At 48.7% G+C, this 14,151-nt stretch overlaps 1 protein-coding gene across 1 annotated transcript in view; it reads right to left on the bottom strand.

Moving 5' to 3' along the window:
• Positions 1 to 2,135: 2,135 nt before the first annotated feature.
• The window catches only part of EI24 (EI24 autophagy associated transmembrane protein), a 31,836-nt gene continuing 19,820 nt past the window's right edge, over positions 2,136 to 14,151 (bottom strand). Inside the window, exons 7-11 of the mRNA XM_077249598.1 lie at positions 6,798 to 6,917; positions 6,591 to 6,702; positions 6,301 to 6,412; positions 5,806 to 5,880; positions 2,136 to 2,890 (exon numbers count right to left, since the gene is read on the bottom strand). Of these exons, the coding sequence (XP_077105713.1) occupies positions 2,746 to 2,890; positions 5,806 to 5,880; positions 6,301 to 6,412; positions 6,591 to 6,702; positions 6,798 to 6,917 (564 nt within the window). The 3' untranslated portion in view covers positions 2,136 to 2,745. The remainder of the gene's footprint in view (positions 2,891 to 5,805; positions 5,881 to 6,300; positions 6,413 to 6,590; positions 6,703 to 6,797; positions 6,918 to 14,151) is intronic.

Genomic DNA, 14,151 nt, shown 5'->3' with positions numbered 1-14,151 from the left:
ATCACGGGGGGCTGCCCCCTATATCCTCGGTGCGGGGCCGGAGCCCAAAATATCACGGGGGCTGCCCCGTATATCCTCGGTGCAAGGCCGGAGCCCAAAATATCACGGGGGCTGCCCCCTATATCCTCGGTGCGGGGTCGGAGCCCAAAATATCACGGGGGCTGCCCCCTATATCCTCGGTGCGGGGCCGGAGCCCAAAATATCACGGGGGCTGCCCCGTATATCCTCGGTGCGGGGTCGGAGCCCAAAATATCACGGGGGCTGCCCCTTATATCCTCGGTGCGGGGTCGGAGCCCAAAATATCACGGGGGCTGCCCCCTATATCCTCGGTGCGGGGCCGGAGCCCAAAATATCACGGGGGCTGCCCCCTATATCCTCGGTGCGGGGTCGGAGCCCAAAATATCACGGGGGCTGCCCCTTATATCCTCGGTGCGGGGTCGGAGCCCAAAATATCACGGGGGCTGCCCCCTATATCCTCGGTGCGGGGCCGGAGCCCAAAATATCACGGGGGCTGCCCCGTATATCCTCGGTGCAAGGCCGGAGCCCAAAATATCACGGGGGCTGCCCCGTATATCCTCGGTGCGAGGCCGGAGCCCAAAATATCACGGGGGCTGCCCCGTATATCCTCAGTGCGAGGCGGGAGCCCAAAATAGCACGGGGGCTGCCCCGTATATCCTCGGTGCGAGGCCGGAGCCAAAAATATCACGGGGGCTGCCCCCTATATCCTCGGTGCAAGGCCGGAGCCCAAAATATCACGGGGGCTGCCCCCTATATCCTCGGTGCGGGGCCGGAGCCCAAAATATCACGGGGGCTGCCCCGTATATCCTCGGTGCGGGGCCGGAGCCCAAAATATCACGGGGGCTGCCCCGTATATCCTCGGTGCGGGGCCGGAGCCCAAAATATCACGGGGGCTGCCCCGTATATCCTCGGTGCGAGGCCGGAGCCCAAAATATCACGGGGGCTGCCCCGTATATCCTCGGTGCGAGGCGGGAGCCCAAAATAGCACGGGGGCTGCCCCGTATATCCTCGGTGCGGGGCCGGAGCCCAAAATATCACGGGGGCTGCCCCGTATATCCTCGGTGCGAGGCCGGAGCCCAAAATATCACGGGGGCTGCCCCGTATATCCTCGGTGCGAGGCGGGAGCCCAAAATAGCACGGGGGCTGCCCCGTATATCCTCGGTGCGAGGCCGGAGCCCAAAATATCACGGGGGCTGCCCCGTATATCCTCGGTGCGAGGCTACAGTCACACTAGCAGTATTTGGTCAGTATTTCACATTAGTATTTGAAAGCCAAAACCAGGAGAAAAAAAAAAATCAGAAGTGTTGGATAAGATTCTATTATACTTTTTTCTGATTGTTCCACTCCTGGTTTTGGCTTCAAATACTGATGTAAAATACCGACCACATACTGCTAGTGTGACGGTAGCCTGAGGCCAGAGCCCAAAATATCACGGGGGCTGCCCCCTATATCCTTGGTGTTACATCGTCTAGTGCCGGTGGCAGAAGGAGTGAACGGGGAATCAGTCAGGGAGCTCGTGCTGCTGATGAAGTTTGTGTCTTTGAGCTCCTCTCGGTTCATGACCACATTGACAACTGATCTGAGTGCAGATCACGGAGCGACCCCTGCTCCGCTCACTTCCCTATGGAGGGACAGGTGACGTCATACAGATCTCTGCAGGACACGAGCACTATCAGAAAACGTCACCTGCTCCTCTCCGTACAGAAGTAGTCTGCTGGTTTAGTGACCAATGGTGCCGGAGCCCAGCGAGCCGCCTGCCGACATCCCCAGCACCTCTTCTGACTATTTGGACAGGCACGACTTGATGTGCACACCCTGGGCTGTAGCCTCCAGCACCATTGGTCACTGGACAGGCATACTGCAAGTATTGCTGAACTCCAGTATCTGCGATCGTCCCATTATCAAAACCCTAAAACAGGAAAATCGATCACCACAGACGCCTGAGGGCTTGTTCCGGGGACCACGCACCCCCCAGATGTGGGGCCACGACTCGTATTCCTGGTTCCCAGCGTAATCCACAGGTAGCGGGTGAGAGATCGGATCCACCACACGACACCTCAGTCACATAGAAATTGTTAATTTGCTTTTTTTTTTTCTTTTTATAAATCACAAAATGGTCAAATTCAGACAATATTTTTTTTTGTTCTTTTGTCCGTAGCTCAATTAGACACAAATAATTAACATCAAGATATTAAAAACAGTAATTAACCCCTTCCATCCCTGAGTGATGAAGCGCGAGTGCTTAGTCATTACTGGATACCCAAAACCAAAATAAAACACAAAAATAACAATTTAACAAGTAATATTCACTTTTGGGGGTTTTTCTCCATTAATCCGGCCTGGGCCGGCGCAGCCGACTGAACGTCATTGTGAGTCACAATCTGTTCCATTCTGCAGGTCGTTCATCTGGATTTTGGGAACCGTGTAACACTGTCATGTGGGGGGAACCGGCTGGCTCGGACCGCTGTCGGGGGCCATATTGCTTCTTTGCCGTCAGGTTACATCTCGCAGATTTTCTTACAAACCGTATAAAGTGGATGATCCAGATCAGGGCTGCACTCGTTGACGAGCGCAGAAGTTTTACAAACGTGCAAAAGTCTCAGGATTGAGGGGAAACGAAAAATCATAAAGTAAGAAAGTGGCACCTTGTGCAGAGGAGCCCGGACACTTGTGCCAGTCAGAAAGAGTTAAAAACATGGCGGTCGCCGGGGATGGACGCTTCTCACATCAATGTCCCAATGTGGCCTTGTGTTTGGCAGGAGAGGGGTGAGGACTGGTCGCGGCACTCAGGCTGGACTGCAGGTACACTGTCTTATGGAAGAGGCGGTTACTGAGGAAGACGACCAGCGAGAAGAGGCGCAGCTGGAAGTGACTGCAAGACAGAAGTACAAGGAACATCAGACCGTCGGCGCACAGCATCACCCCCCGCCGTCTACGCACTGCGCTGCCAGACACGTACGACAGATAGTGAGAAGCCGACAAAGTGAGACAACTCAATATTCATCTAATTTGTTTGACGGGAATTATGGTCCTTCCAAGCCCCAATGCAAAAGATCATCTGTAGGGTGAAGGTATGAAAAAAACAAGAACTAATCTCACCGTTCACCTGTCCCACCGCCGCAGGCCCCTGGCCGCTCCTCCACCGTGTTTCACCGATGCCCTCCTCCACCACCTTCACCCTTCCTCATGGCTTCCGGCGCTAGTACATTGCCTGAAGCACTGACTGAGCCCGGAGCAGAGTGACGATGGCGGGAGAGGACATCATGGGCGGTGACGATGGCGGGAGAGGACATCATGGGCGGTGACGATGGCAGGAGAGGACATCATGGGCGGTGACGATGGCGGGAGAGGAGAAGCTGGAGGGAGCAGCGAAGAGAACCAGACACGGACGGCGTTTGAGGCAACCAGTTTGCTAAATTTGAAGAACCAAAAATTGTCATTGAGGCAAATCCAAGTTTTGGAGAAAATTAGAAGCAAATTACATTTGACATTAAACCACTTTGCTAGAATGACAGATGCTGGGCTCACGGCGTCTGTGTCCGGACCGGGCTCCATCCTGTGCTGCTCTCAGTTGAGAGGTGGCTGTGCAACAGAACTCGGTGACTTGTGGATGTCTCAGAGAGAGGCACTCATACAGTGACATGTAAAAGTCTGGGCGCCCCTGGCAAAAATTACTGTTTTTGTGAACACAAGCAAGTTGAAATGGTCTCAAAAAAGGGCTAAAGTTACAGATGACATTTCTTTTAGATTTAGATTTTTTTTGCCTAAAATACATTTTCATCTTTTAGATTTTAAAAATTACTAAAACAAAAATGGGCCAATGAAAAAGTTTTGGCATCCTGCATGTTGAGTATCTAGTAGCACCCTCTTTTGCAAGTATCACAGCTTGTAAAAGCTTTTTGTAGCCAGAAAAGAGAGTCTTTCAGTTGTTGTTTGAGGGATTTCATCCATTCTTCCTTGGAGAATTCCTCCAGTTCTGTGAGATTCCTGGGGCGTCTTCCATCCTCTGCTATTTTGATGTCTAGCCACAGATTTTCAATGATGTTCAGATTAGGGGACTGCGAGGACCATTGTAAATCCTTCAGCTTGCACCTTTTGAGGTCATCTATTGTGAATTTTGATGTGTGTTTAGGATCATTATCCATATGTAGAAGCCATCCCCTTCCTCTTTTCATCTTCAGCTTTTTTACAGATGGTGTTATGTTTGCATCAAGAATTCGTAGAAATGTCATTGAATCCATTCTTCCTTAAACCCGTGAAATGTTCCCCGTGCCATTGGCTGTAGCACAACCCCAAAGCATGATTGATCCACCACCATGCTTAATAATGGTTGGTGAGATGTTCGTTTCCTGAAACTCTGTGCCCTTTTTTCCTCCACACATACCTATGATCATTGCGCCCACAGATTTCTATTTTAACCTCATCGGCCCACAGGACTTGTTTACAAAATACATCAGGCCTGTTTAGATGTTCTTTTGCATACTTGTGACGCTGAACTTTATGGTGAGGACGCAGGAGAGGTTTTCTTCTGATGACTCTTCCATGAAGGCCATATTTGTGCAGGTGTCTCTGAACAGTAGAACAATGTACCACAACTCCAGTCTGCTAAATCTTTGTGAAGATCTTTTGCAGTCAAGCAGGGTTCTGATTTGCCTCTCTAGCAATCCTACTAGTAGCTTTCACTGAAATTTTGCTTGGTCTTCCAGACCTTATCTTAACCTCCACTGTTCCTGGTAACTGCCATTTTTTTAATTACATTTGGAGCTCAAGAAAGGGCATAACAAAAGAAAAAAGGAATATAGTCAGCTTACCGGTCTTGGACGAAATCCCCCAGACCTGCCAACGCCCAGCACGGTTCAGGGTGAGCGCCCACAGCAAATGAAGACAAAAAGAGAAATGATCCAGCTGGAGGTGGAGGCAGTTCAAACTTTGTGAGACTTTATTAGACAACTAAACCGATAAATAGTTCTTCAAAATGAAAAATCTTTACATAGCAAACACCTGGCACACCAGTGAGGAGGATCAACGCGTTTCAACTATGAAGTCTTACTCATGATCAGAACTATTTATCGGTTTAGTTGTCTAATAAAGTCTCACAAAGTTTGAACTGCCTCCACCTCCAGCTGGATCATTTCTCTTTTTGTCCTCAAGAAAGGGCGACTTGAAAACGCATTGCTATCTTCTTATAACCTTCTCCTACTTTGTGGGCCTCCACCATTTTCAGAGTGCATGGCAGTTGCTTGGAAGAACCCATGGCTGTTTTTAGCACAAGGTTAGAGGAGGTTGGGTTTTTATAAAGCTGGGAAATTTTCATCACCTGGCCTTTCCTAACAAACATGGTGAACAAGCCATAACGTTAACAGGATAATTAAGGTCTGAAACCTTGGTCAAAGTTATCTGCGCACACAAATCTCCAAGGGTGCACAAACTTTTGAATTGGACCAATATTACTTTTTGTACTTTTTAAAGTGAGAAAAAAACACAATATATAAATTTTTGCCTAAAATTCAAAGGAAATGTGTAATCTTTAACTTTAGGCCTTTTAGAGATCATTTTATCTTCAACTTGTTTATCTTGTCACAACAACAGTACTCTTGACCAGGGGTGCACAAACTTTTACCTGCCACTGTAGGTGTGGCGCTCTCAGAGACATCCAACTTTTCCACTGGTATCAGCAGGTCACCAGGTCCTGGTCCGGAGACAGACCCGCATCTATCATACATTCATATGCCAAAATGTACAAGGCGGCAACAGTGATTAGTTCTCTAGGGGGCGGCTGATACTTACTACGCCTTGCCGGGGGTCTTTGCTTCATTTGCACTGATGATAAAAAGAGGGAAGAGAATGGAGAACAGGCAGCCACTGCGGAAAACAGAGAATTAAAAAAAAAAAATCAGCATCCTGGAGAAATCAGTAATCAATCTGCCAGCGCCAAAAAAAACTTAAAAAAAAAATAAATCACTAAATACTAATAATGCACTCAGTCAAGGACATTACAATACACCAATGGACGATTTCCAATGCAGCTTTCCCCAGATTCTGTTACAAAGCAATGAATATGGTGAAATCTGCTGTGAAAATTTGCACAAGAATTGTATAAAATCCGCCATATATCCTCATTCTCGGGGTTGATCCTTAACGTGTGAATACAGTTTCACAATCTCTGTAAATGACTGCACGTCTGCAGCAAATCCTGAACATGTGAACGCAGCCCGATCCCGGCATTATATCCAGCCAGTGTCCCCGATCCCGGCATTATATCCAGCCAGTGTCCTCCTCTACCTGATGATGTAGGATGACTGCATGGCGGTGAGCGAGGCGAGGGGTAAACCAAAGCCAAAGTAATAGGGCCAGTTACGCTCAATGTTCGACAGACGCTGATGCATCTCAATCCCTGGAAGAGAAAGAAAACAAAAGAGGAAAAGAAGACAGAGACAATAAGCAATGAAACGAGAAAGTGACAAAAAAAAAAGAGGGAAAGAGGCGACCCGGGCAGACAAGCGGGTGTGCCATAGCGCCGGCTCGGAGGGCGATGCCAACATTTGCCGGCCGGTTCGTAGACATCTCGTTACCTTTGTTGAACCATCGGTATTCGAAGCAGTAGAGCGAGTAGAGCAGCGACATGTGCAGCAGACTGATGAGCTGTCCGATCACTTCTATGGGGAAGAGGCTGACAAACATGCCCTGTAGTCAGACAGGAGATGAGGCTCAGCACTGACATCCACGCACTTACCCTCCTGATGTCCTCGGCCGGCGCTCGTCTGTAGGGAGGACGTTACCTGGATGAGGAACAGCGCCTGCAGCAGGAGGTTGAACAACATGTCAGCGATGATCTTACTAACGCTGGGGAAGGGCTGTGCTTTTCTCCCGGACATCTCAAAAGCCAAATCTGCAATGTCCTGGAAAGAAAACAGAACATTCATTATGACCAAAGTCTGAATGCAGGAAGGTGTCCACATATCTGCTCATGGACCAAGTACGTAACGGCCCGAGGGCCTTGATGTCACATTATAAATGGTCCTCCTCTTAAAGGGATAATACTGGAAATGTTCCTCATGTTAGCCCCCTCCTCACCACTAGAGAATACAGGTGCCCCCTTATTGTCACATTTAGGGGGAGGATAAGAGCAGCTGTTCATCTAGTCGCCCCTGCATCTGAGCAGCTCTTCCGTGAGTCACATGTATTCCAGTATTTGAGACACAATTTTTTAGATAATGAAAATGCATATTTTTTTCCATTTAAGGCCGGCGTCACACTAGCGGGTATTACGGACGTATGAAAGGCGCAGAAAAACGGTAATTAGTCTTACCGGTAATTGTATTTCCAGGAATCCATCCTGACAGCACCATTGGAGGACGTCCTTCTTACCCCCAGTGGGACAGGAACAACAAGCGGTTAAAAAGACCCTCCCCACTCCACCCACCAGTGATTTTCTAAGTACCACATCTGGATGGATGCAAAAAAGAGAGTTTATTAACAGTCATATACCAATGTTACATCACATTAGTCAATAGTATAAACTTGCAGTGGGAGGGAACTAGTAGTGCTGTCAGGATGGATTCCTGGAAATACAATTACCGGTAAGACTAATTACCGTTTTCCAGTTCACCATCCTGACAGCACCATTGGAGGAATACCAAAGGATGTTAAACTAGGGTGGGACTACTGCATGTAATACTTTCTACCAAAAGCTAACTGATCTGATGAGACATTAATTTATAGTGTCTAGCAAAGGTAGAAAGACTGGTCCAAGTCGCCGCCCTACAAATTTGCTCAGCTGAGGCTCCCCCCTTCTCCGCCCATGATGTAGAGATAGCTCGGGTTGAATGGGCTCTAAGAATATCCGGGGGATCTTTCCCTTGGTCTGTATATGCTAGGTTTATCATGGTTTTGATCCACCTAGCAATGGTTGATTTTGCTGCCTTACAACCTCTATTTGGACCCCCATACTGTATGAACAAGTTAGTGTCTCGTCTCCACCCTTCTGTTGCCCCCAGGTATTTTAGAACAGTCTCCCTAACGTCAAGGTTATGGTAGACCCCTTCCTTTGTGTTTCTAGGGTGTTGGCAGAATGAGGGAAGGATTATCTCCTGATTTATATTTGTTGAAGACACTACTTTGGGAAGGAAGGCTGGGTTAAGTCTCAAAACTATACTGTCGTCAAAGATCTGAAGATATGGGTCCTGAGTGGAAAGAGCCTGCATCTCCCCCAATCTCTTAAGGTACCGTTACACTAAACGACTTACCAACGATCACGAACAGTGATACGACCTGGCCGTGATCGTTGGTAAGTCGTTGTGTGGTCGCTGGGGAGCTGTCACACAGACAGCTCTCTCCAGCGACCAACGATCAGGGGAACGACTTCGGCATTGTTGAAACTGTCTTTAACGATGCCGAAGTCCCCCTGCAGCACCCGGGTAAACATCGGGTTACTAAGTGCAGGGCTGCGCTTAGTAACCCGATATTTACCGCTGTGCTCTGCTTTACGGCCGGCGCTGACACAGTGAACCCTGTGGACGCCGGGGGACGTGACAGACATCAGAATGTGAGTGAGTATGTACTGTTTTTTTTTCTAACTTTTACAATGGTAACCAGGGTAAATATCGGGTTACTAAGCGCGGCCCTGCAATTAGTAACCCGATATTTACCCTGGTTACAAGTGAACACATCGCTGGATCGGCGTCACACACGACGATCCAGCAATGACAGCGGGTCAAAAAAAGGTCCTGATCATTCCCATCGACCAACGATCTCCCAGCAGGGGCCTGATCGTTGGTCGCTGTCACACATAACGAGATCGTTAGCGGGATCGTTGCTTACGTCACCAAAAGCATGACGTTGCAACGATATCGTTATGTGTGACTCAGCCTTTAGCCGACGTGATGGCAATCAGAAAGGCAGTTTTAAAGGAGAGATTGGCTATGCCCATATCTTCTGATAACAAGAACGGGGTTTTACAAAGGGTATTAAGGACCAGGTTTAGGTCCCAAGGAGGAGTTGATTTTCTCACAAGTGGTCTCATTCTTTGCGTGGCCCTGGAAAATCTTGCTATCCAAGGATGGGAGGCTAGCGACGTATCAAAAAAGACACTAAGCACTGAAATTTGTACTTTTAAAGTACTAGGCCGGAGGCCCTTCTCAAAACCGAGTTGCAGGAAGTCAAGAATTCTGGGAATGTCAGGTTTTGAAGTATCCACAGAAACCTCTCCCAGAAAGGAACAATACCGCTTCCAGATTTTGTTATAAATTGCTGAAGTCACCGGCTTTCTGCTTGCCTGGAGTGTAGCAATGACTTCTTCTGACAGGCCTCTGGATCTTAGGGTTCGCCGTTCAGGATCCAAGCAGACAGGTGAAGAGAGTCTGGGTTCTTTGTGGAATACCGGCCCCTGTAGTAGAAGGTCCTGCCTGTTCGGTAACAAGATTGGTCTCTCTGTTGACATTCTGGATAGTAGAGAGAACCAGCTCCTTTTTGGCCAAAAAGGAACCACCAGGATTATGGTTGCTCTCTCGTCTCGTATCTTTCTGAGTGTCTTCGGTATCAGAGGAAGAGGCGGGAATGCGTACAGGAGACCTTCTCCCCAATACTGAGACAAGGCGTCTTCTGCAGTGGCTCCGTCTAGAGGATTGAGAGAGAAAAATGCTCTGGTCTTTGTATTTGAGCTGGTGGCAAAAAGATCCACCTGAGGTGTTCCCCATTTCTGGCACCTACTGCTGAATACTTCTGGGTTCAGTTCCCATTCTCCGGGATGTACAGACGTTCTGCTCAAGAAGTCTGCTAGTTGATTCTTGGCGCCTTCCAGGTGAACTGCCGAGATGGATTTGACAGATTTCTCCGCCCATCTGAAGATCTGGTCTGCTAGGTGTTGCAGTGGTGGATGTTTCGGACCTCCTTGGTGTCTTAGAAATGCCACTGCTGTGACATTGTCGGACAGTATCCTTACGTGTCTGCCCCTGACCTGTGACTGGGCCTGGTGTAACACCTTCCAGATGGCATATATAGCTCCCTGAAGTTTGACGACCTTGCGGCAATCTGGGGAGTCCATTCTCCCTGGTAGTATGTCCTTTCTATATTACCGCCCCATCCGAATTGACTGGCGTCTGTGGTAACGGTAACACAGGGATCGAGGATCCACGGAACTCCCTCTTTTAGGTTTTTCGGTGTGGTCCACCAAGTTAGGGATCTCTTTACTGATGGAGACACAATCATCTTCTTGTCTAGGAACTCTGTTTCCTGTTCCAAGATTTCAAAATCTCTCTCTGTAATCCCCACGAGTGGAATTGGCTCCATTTCACACAGGGTATGCATGCCGTCATAAAGCTCAGAATCCTCATTGCCTCTCTTATGGAGGGGGTACTTCTCCTGAATTGGTGTATGTGCCTGATCAAGGCCTCCTGTCTGTCTTCTGGTAAAAAAGATGTTCTGACATTGGAGTCTAATATGACCCCCAAAAATTTCATTCTGGAATCTGGGACCAGGCAAGATTTCTTCCAATTCACAATCCACCCCAGATCCTGTAGGATGGAAAGTGTGAAGCTGCAGTCTATTCTGAGAAGTTTCTCTGATCTCGCCATTATCAGAAAGTTGTCCAGATATGGCACTATGGTCACATTCTGGTTTCTTAAATAGGCCACAACTTCTGACATTAGTTTGGTGAATATCCTGGGCGCCGAAGCAAGCCAAAGGGGAGACATTTGAACTGGAAGGGATACAATATTCCCTTGTTCATTAGGGCAAATCTCAGAAATTTTTGGTAGGCCGTGTGTATTGGGACATGGTAGTATGCATTGCTTAGATCTAAGGTGCACATCACCATGTCCTTGTCTATGAGAGGCGTTGTGGACTTTATAGATTCCATCCTGAATCTTTTGTACCGGACCCACCTGTTTAGGGGTTTTAAATTTGTGATCGTTCGGGAGTCCCCCGACGTTTTTTTTATTGAAAATAAATGGGAGTAATGGCCCTTGCCTCTTTCTGAGATGGGTACTGGGACTATTGCGTCTAACTCTATCAACTCCTGGATGTTTGTGCACATAGAGGAGTCTGAGAGCGGACAGGGTCAGGTTACAACAAATCTTTCTGGGGGACTGCTGGAGAACTCTATCTTGTACCCCTGAGCAATTACCTGCAGAATCCAAGGATTTTGGGATACTTTCTGCCAACCCCCTAGAAATTTTTGTAACCGACCACCCACCTTGATGTCATTTATTTGGCTGCACTTGGGAAGATGGAGTCTCTACCCTTTCCACCCTTGGGATAAGACCACCTCCCAGTCTTCCCTTTCCCCCTGTAGTCTGTCTTCTGACTAGGTCGGGATCTACGAAAGGGCTGGTACTTTTTTGTATTTTCCTCAAGGAACCCCTTCTTTTTATCTGAGGCCTTTTCTAGGATGTCATCTAGAATAGGCCCAAATACTTTATTCCCTGAGAATGGGATTCCGCACAATTTATTTTTTGATTGGATATCCCCTGACCAGGTCTTTAGCCAGATGGCTCTTCTGGCCACGTTGGATAAGGACTCGCTTCTGGCAGCGAAGCGTACAGATTCTGCAGAAGCGTCTGCCATAAAGCCTGTTGCAAGCTTAAGTAACGGTAGGGATTTGACAATAACATCTCTGGAAGTTTTAGCTTTGAGATGTTCCTCCAAATCATCTATCCATAGATGCATTGACCGGGCTACCAATGTTGCAGCTATATTGGCCCGTATTATCGCTGCGGATGACTCCCAAGTTCTCCTGAGCAGTCCATCAGCTTTGTGATCCATAGGATCCTTTAAAGTGGAGGAGTCCTCAAATGGAATTGAGGTCTTCTTCGCCACTTTTGCCAACGGAACATCAATCTTGGGAACTTCATCCCACACTTTAATGTCCTCTGGATTATAAGGCAAACGAAGTCTGAAATCTCTGTGCACTACTAGTCTCTTCTCCGCTTCCTGCCATTCTTCCAGAATCATGGAACGGATGTGGTTGTTGACTGGAAAAACCTTTGTGACCTGGGCATGTAGTCCGCCAAACATTTCATCCTGGATCGAGGTCTCCTCTGGCGTGTCCTGTCATGGTGTTACGAACTGCATAAAGAAGCTCATCTGTATCTGCCGCCGAGAAGAGATATCTCTTCCCTCTGCCCAATGATCCATCTCTTTCCTCCTGGTCTGAATCCTCCGAAACCTCTCCTTCGGAAGAGGGACTAGACTCTCTTGGCCTTTTCCGTGATGTCTGCGGTTCTGACTGGCTTGTCTGGGGAAGATTCAAGCTTGAGATGAATGCCTGAACCTCCTGACGAATCATTGTTCGCATACTGGTTAACAATGCAGTCTGTTCATCACCCACAATTTCTCCATCGTCTCATTGGGGGACACAGGACTGTGGGGTGTATGCTACTGCCGCCAGGAGGCTGACACTAAGTAGACACAAAAAAGTTAGCTCCTCCTCCGTAGTATACACCTTGCTACTGGCCCTGACAGCTCCAGTTTATGCTTAGTGTCCGTAGGAGGCACATCTCTGGGTTTCCCCAGATATATATATCTTCTAGGATCATCAAACAGGGGCGACGGATCCTTTTGAAAGGGTCCGGTCTCCCCAAACCAACAACGGGCGAGCAAGTGGAGTGTCGCCTCCACGTATCCTCTCCCGCAACGTGGGATCTTTTGCCGGACTAAAACCTGACCACCCTGAGGTATTGGAACCCTAGGTTGTACAGGCATGTATATTCTGTCCGTGCAGCCTCCACTTTTTATCACCCATGCACTGTCGGCGGTGTTTAAAGGAGGCAGACGGTCCCTCTCTCCTCACCTTTTTGAAGGGTGTATGGAGCTAGGGTGTCTGCACGTGTACATAGGGAATAATCAAGTTGTGCGCCTCTCTTACCTTATGCTTTATCAGGAGGCTGCGGGGGCTCCTGTTGCATCACGTTCTGCAGGCTCAGCACGGTGTCTTTCCTGATTCCCATGCGCTGTACAGAGTGGGCGGTAGTTCCGCCTCTATCGGCAACTTCCGGTTTCAGCTCCGGTCCGTTGCATCATGGGGCCTGTAGTTCCCAGCAAGGACACGGGCGGAAGTCCCGCCCCCTTCGGCCGCGCTTACTTCCGGTCGCGCGTGCGCGCACCCAGCTTTCCTGGGAGCCCAGGGAATGGGAGAAAATCAAGTCCCCTGCTTCGGCCTAGTCGCGGAGGTCGGAGTCAGAGCCGTGCACCGGTAACTCCTCCTCCCTTTTTTCTCTTTCTCCGGGCATATCCGCCCTGTAATCTACATAAGGACAGGAGGGAAGAGAGAACCTGGTTCAGTGTGGGATACGGGGACACAGGACTGGGGTAAGTGCTACTCCCCTCAGCCTGACAGCGGCACTACTTTGGATCTAGTAGCTTTTGTAAGGTACAGATCATAACAGCAGCAGAGTCAGCATGTCTAGAAGGACTAAGACTCATACAGTTCTGTATACCTCATGTAGTGCCTGTCGGTCTGACTTTCCGCATGCGCAGAGTAACCGTTTCTGTGAGGCTTGCGATTCCGAACGCTCTCAGGAGCCCCCCCCTGCGACCCTGTCCGGTGCATCTGTACCTGAGACTGCGGTATCGCCCCCTGAATGGGTCATATCCTTAACGCAATCTATGGCGTCACTAACAAAAGCGGTTGAGTCCCTTCAAGCCCCTGTTGGGGTCAGAGACGTTCATCCGCCTGTATTGGAAAAGTCCTCCAGTTCTCGAGATCCTCCGGTCTGCAGAGGCCACGCTCCCACTCGGCAGATGCAGGGGAAACGAACCCACACAGCATCTCCCGGTCCGTCGGGTGCATCATCATCTTTGAGTTCCGTCTCTCGTTCTCCCTCTTCGGGGGAAATGAGTGAATACGGTTCGGACTATGGCTGAGAAGGGTCTCTTGATTTAGAGGCTCCTGGTTATCAGGAATCAGTTGATAGTCTCATTGAGGTCGTTAACCAGACTTTGGGAGTAGAGGATGTAGCCACCTCGACTTCGGGTCATAAGGTGTCTTTTAAGAAATTCAAGCAACCGCATAAGGTGTTTTCTACTCATCCTGAGTTTGAGGATTTAGTCCAACGACACATGGAGCGACCGGATAAACGTTTTTTAGGCCATAAGGCTCTAAGTGCTAGGTATCCTTTCATGCCAGAGCTTCATAAA

The sequence above is a fragment of the Ranitomeya variabilis genome, chromosome 4, assembly GCF_051348905.1.
Source record: "Ranitomeya variabilis isolate aRanVar5 chromosome 4, aRanVar5.hap1, whole genome shotgun sequence".
In the NCBI taxonomy this organism is placed as follows: Eukaryota; Metazoa; Chordata; class Amphibia; order Anura; family Dendrobatidae; genus Ranitomeya; species Ranitomeya variabilis.
This window is presented reverse-complemented; position numbering and strand designations above follow the sequence as displayed.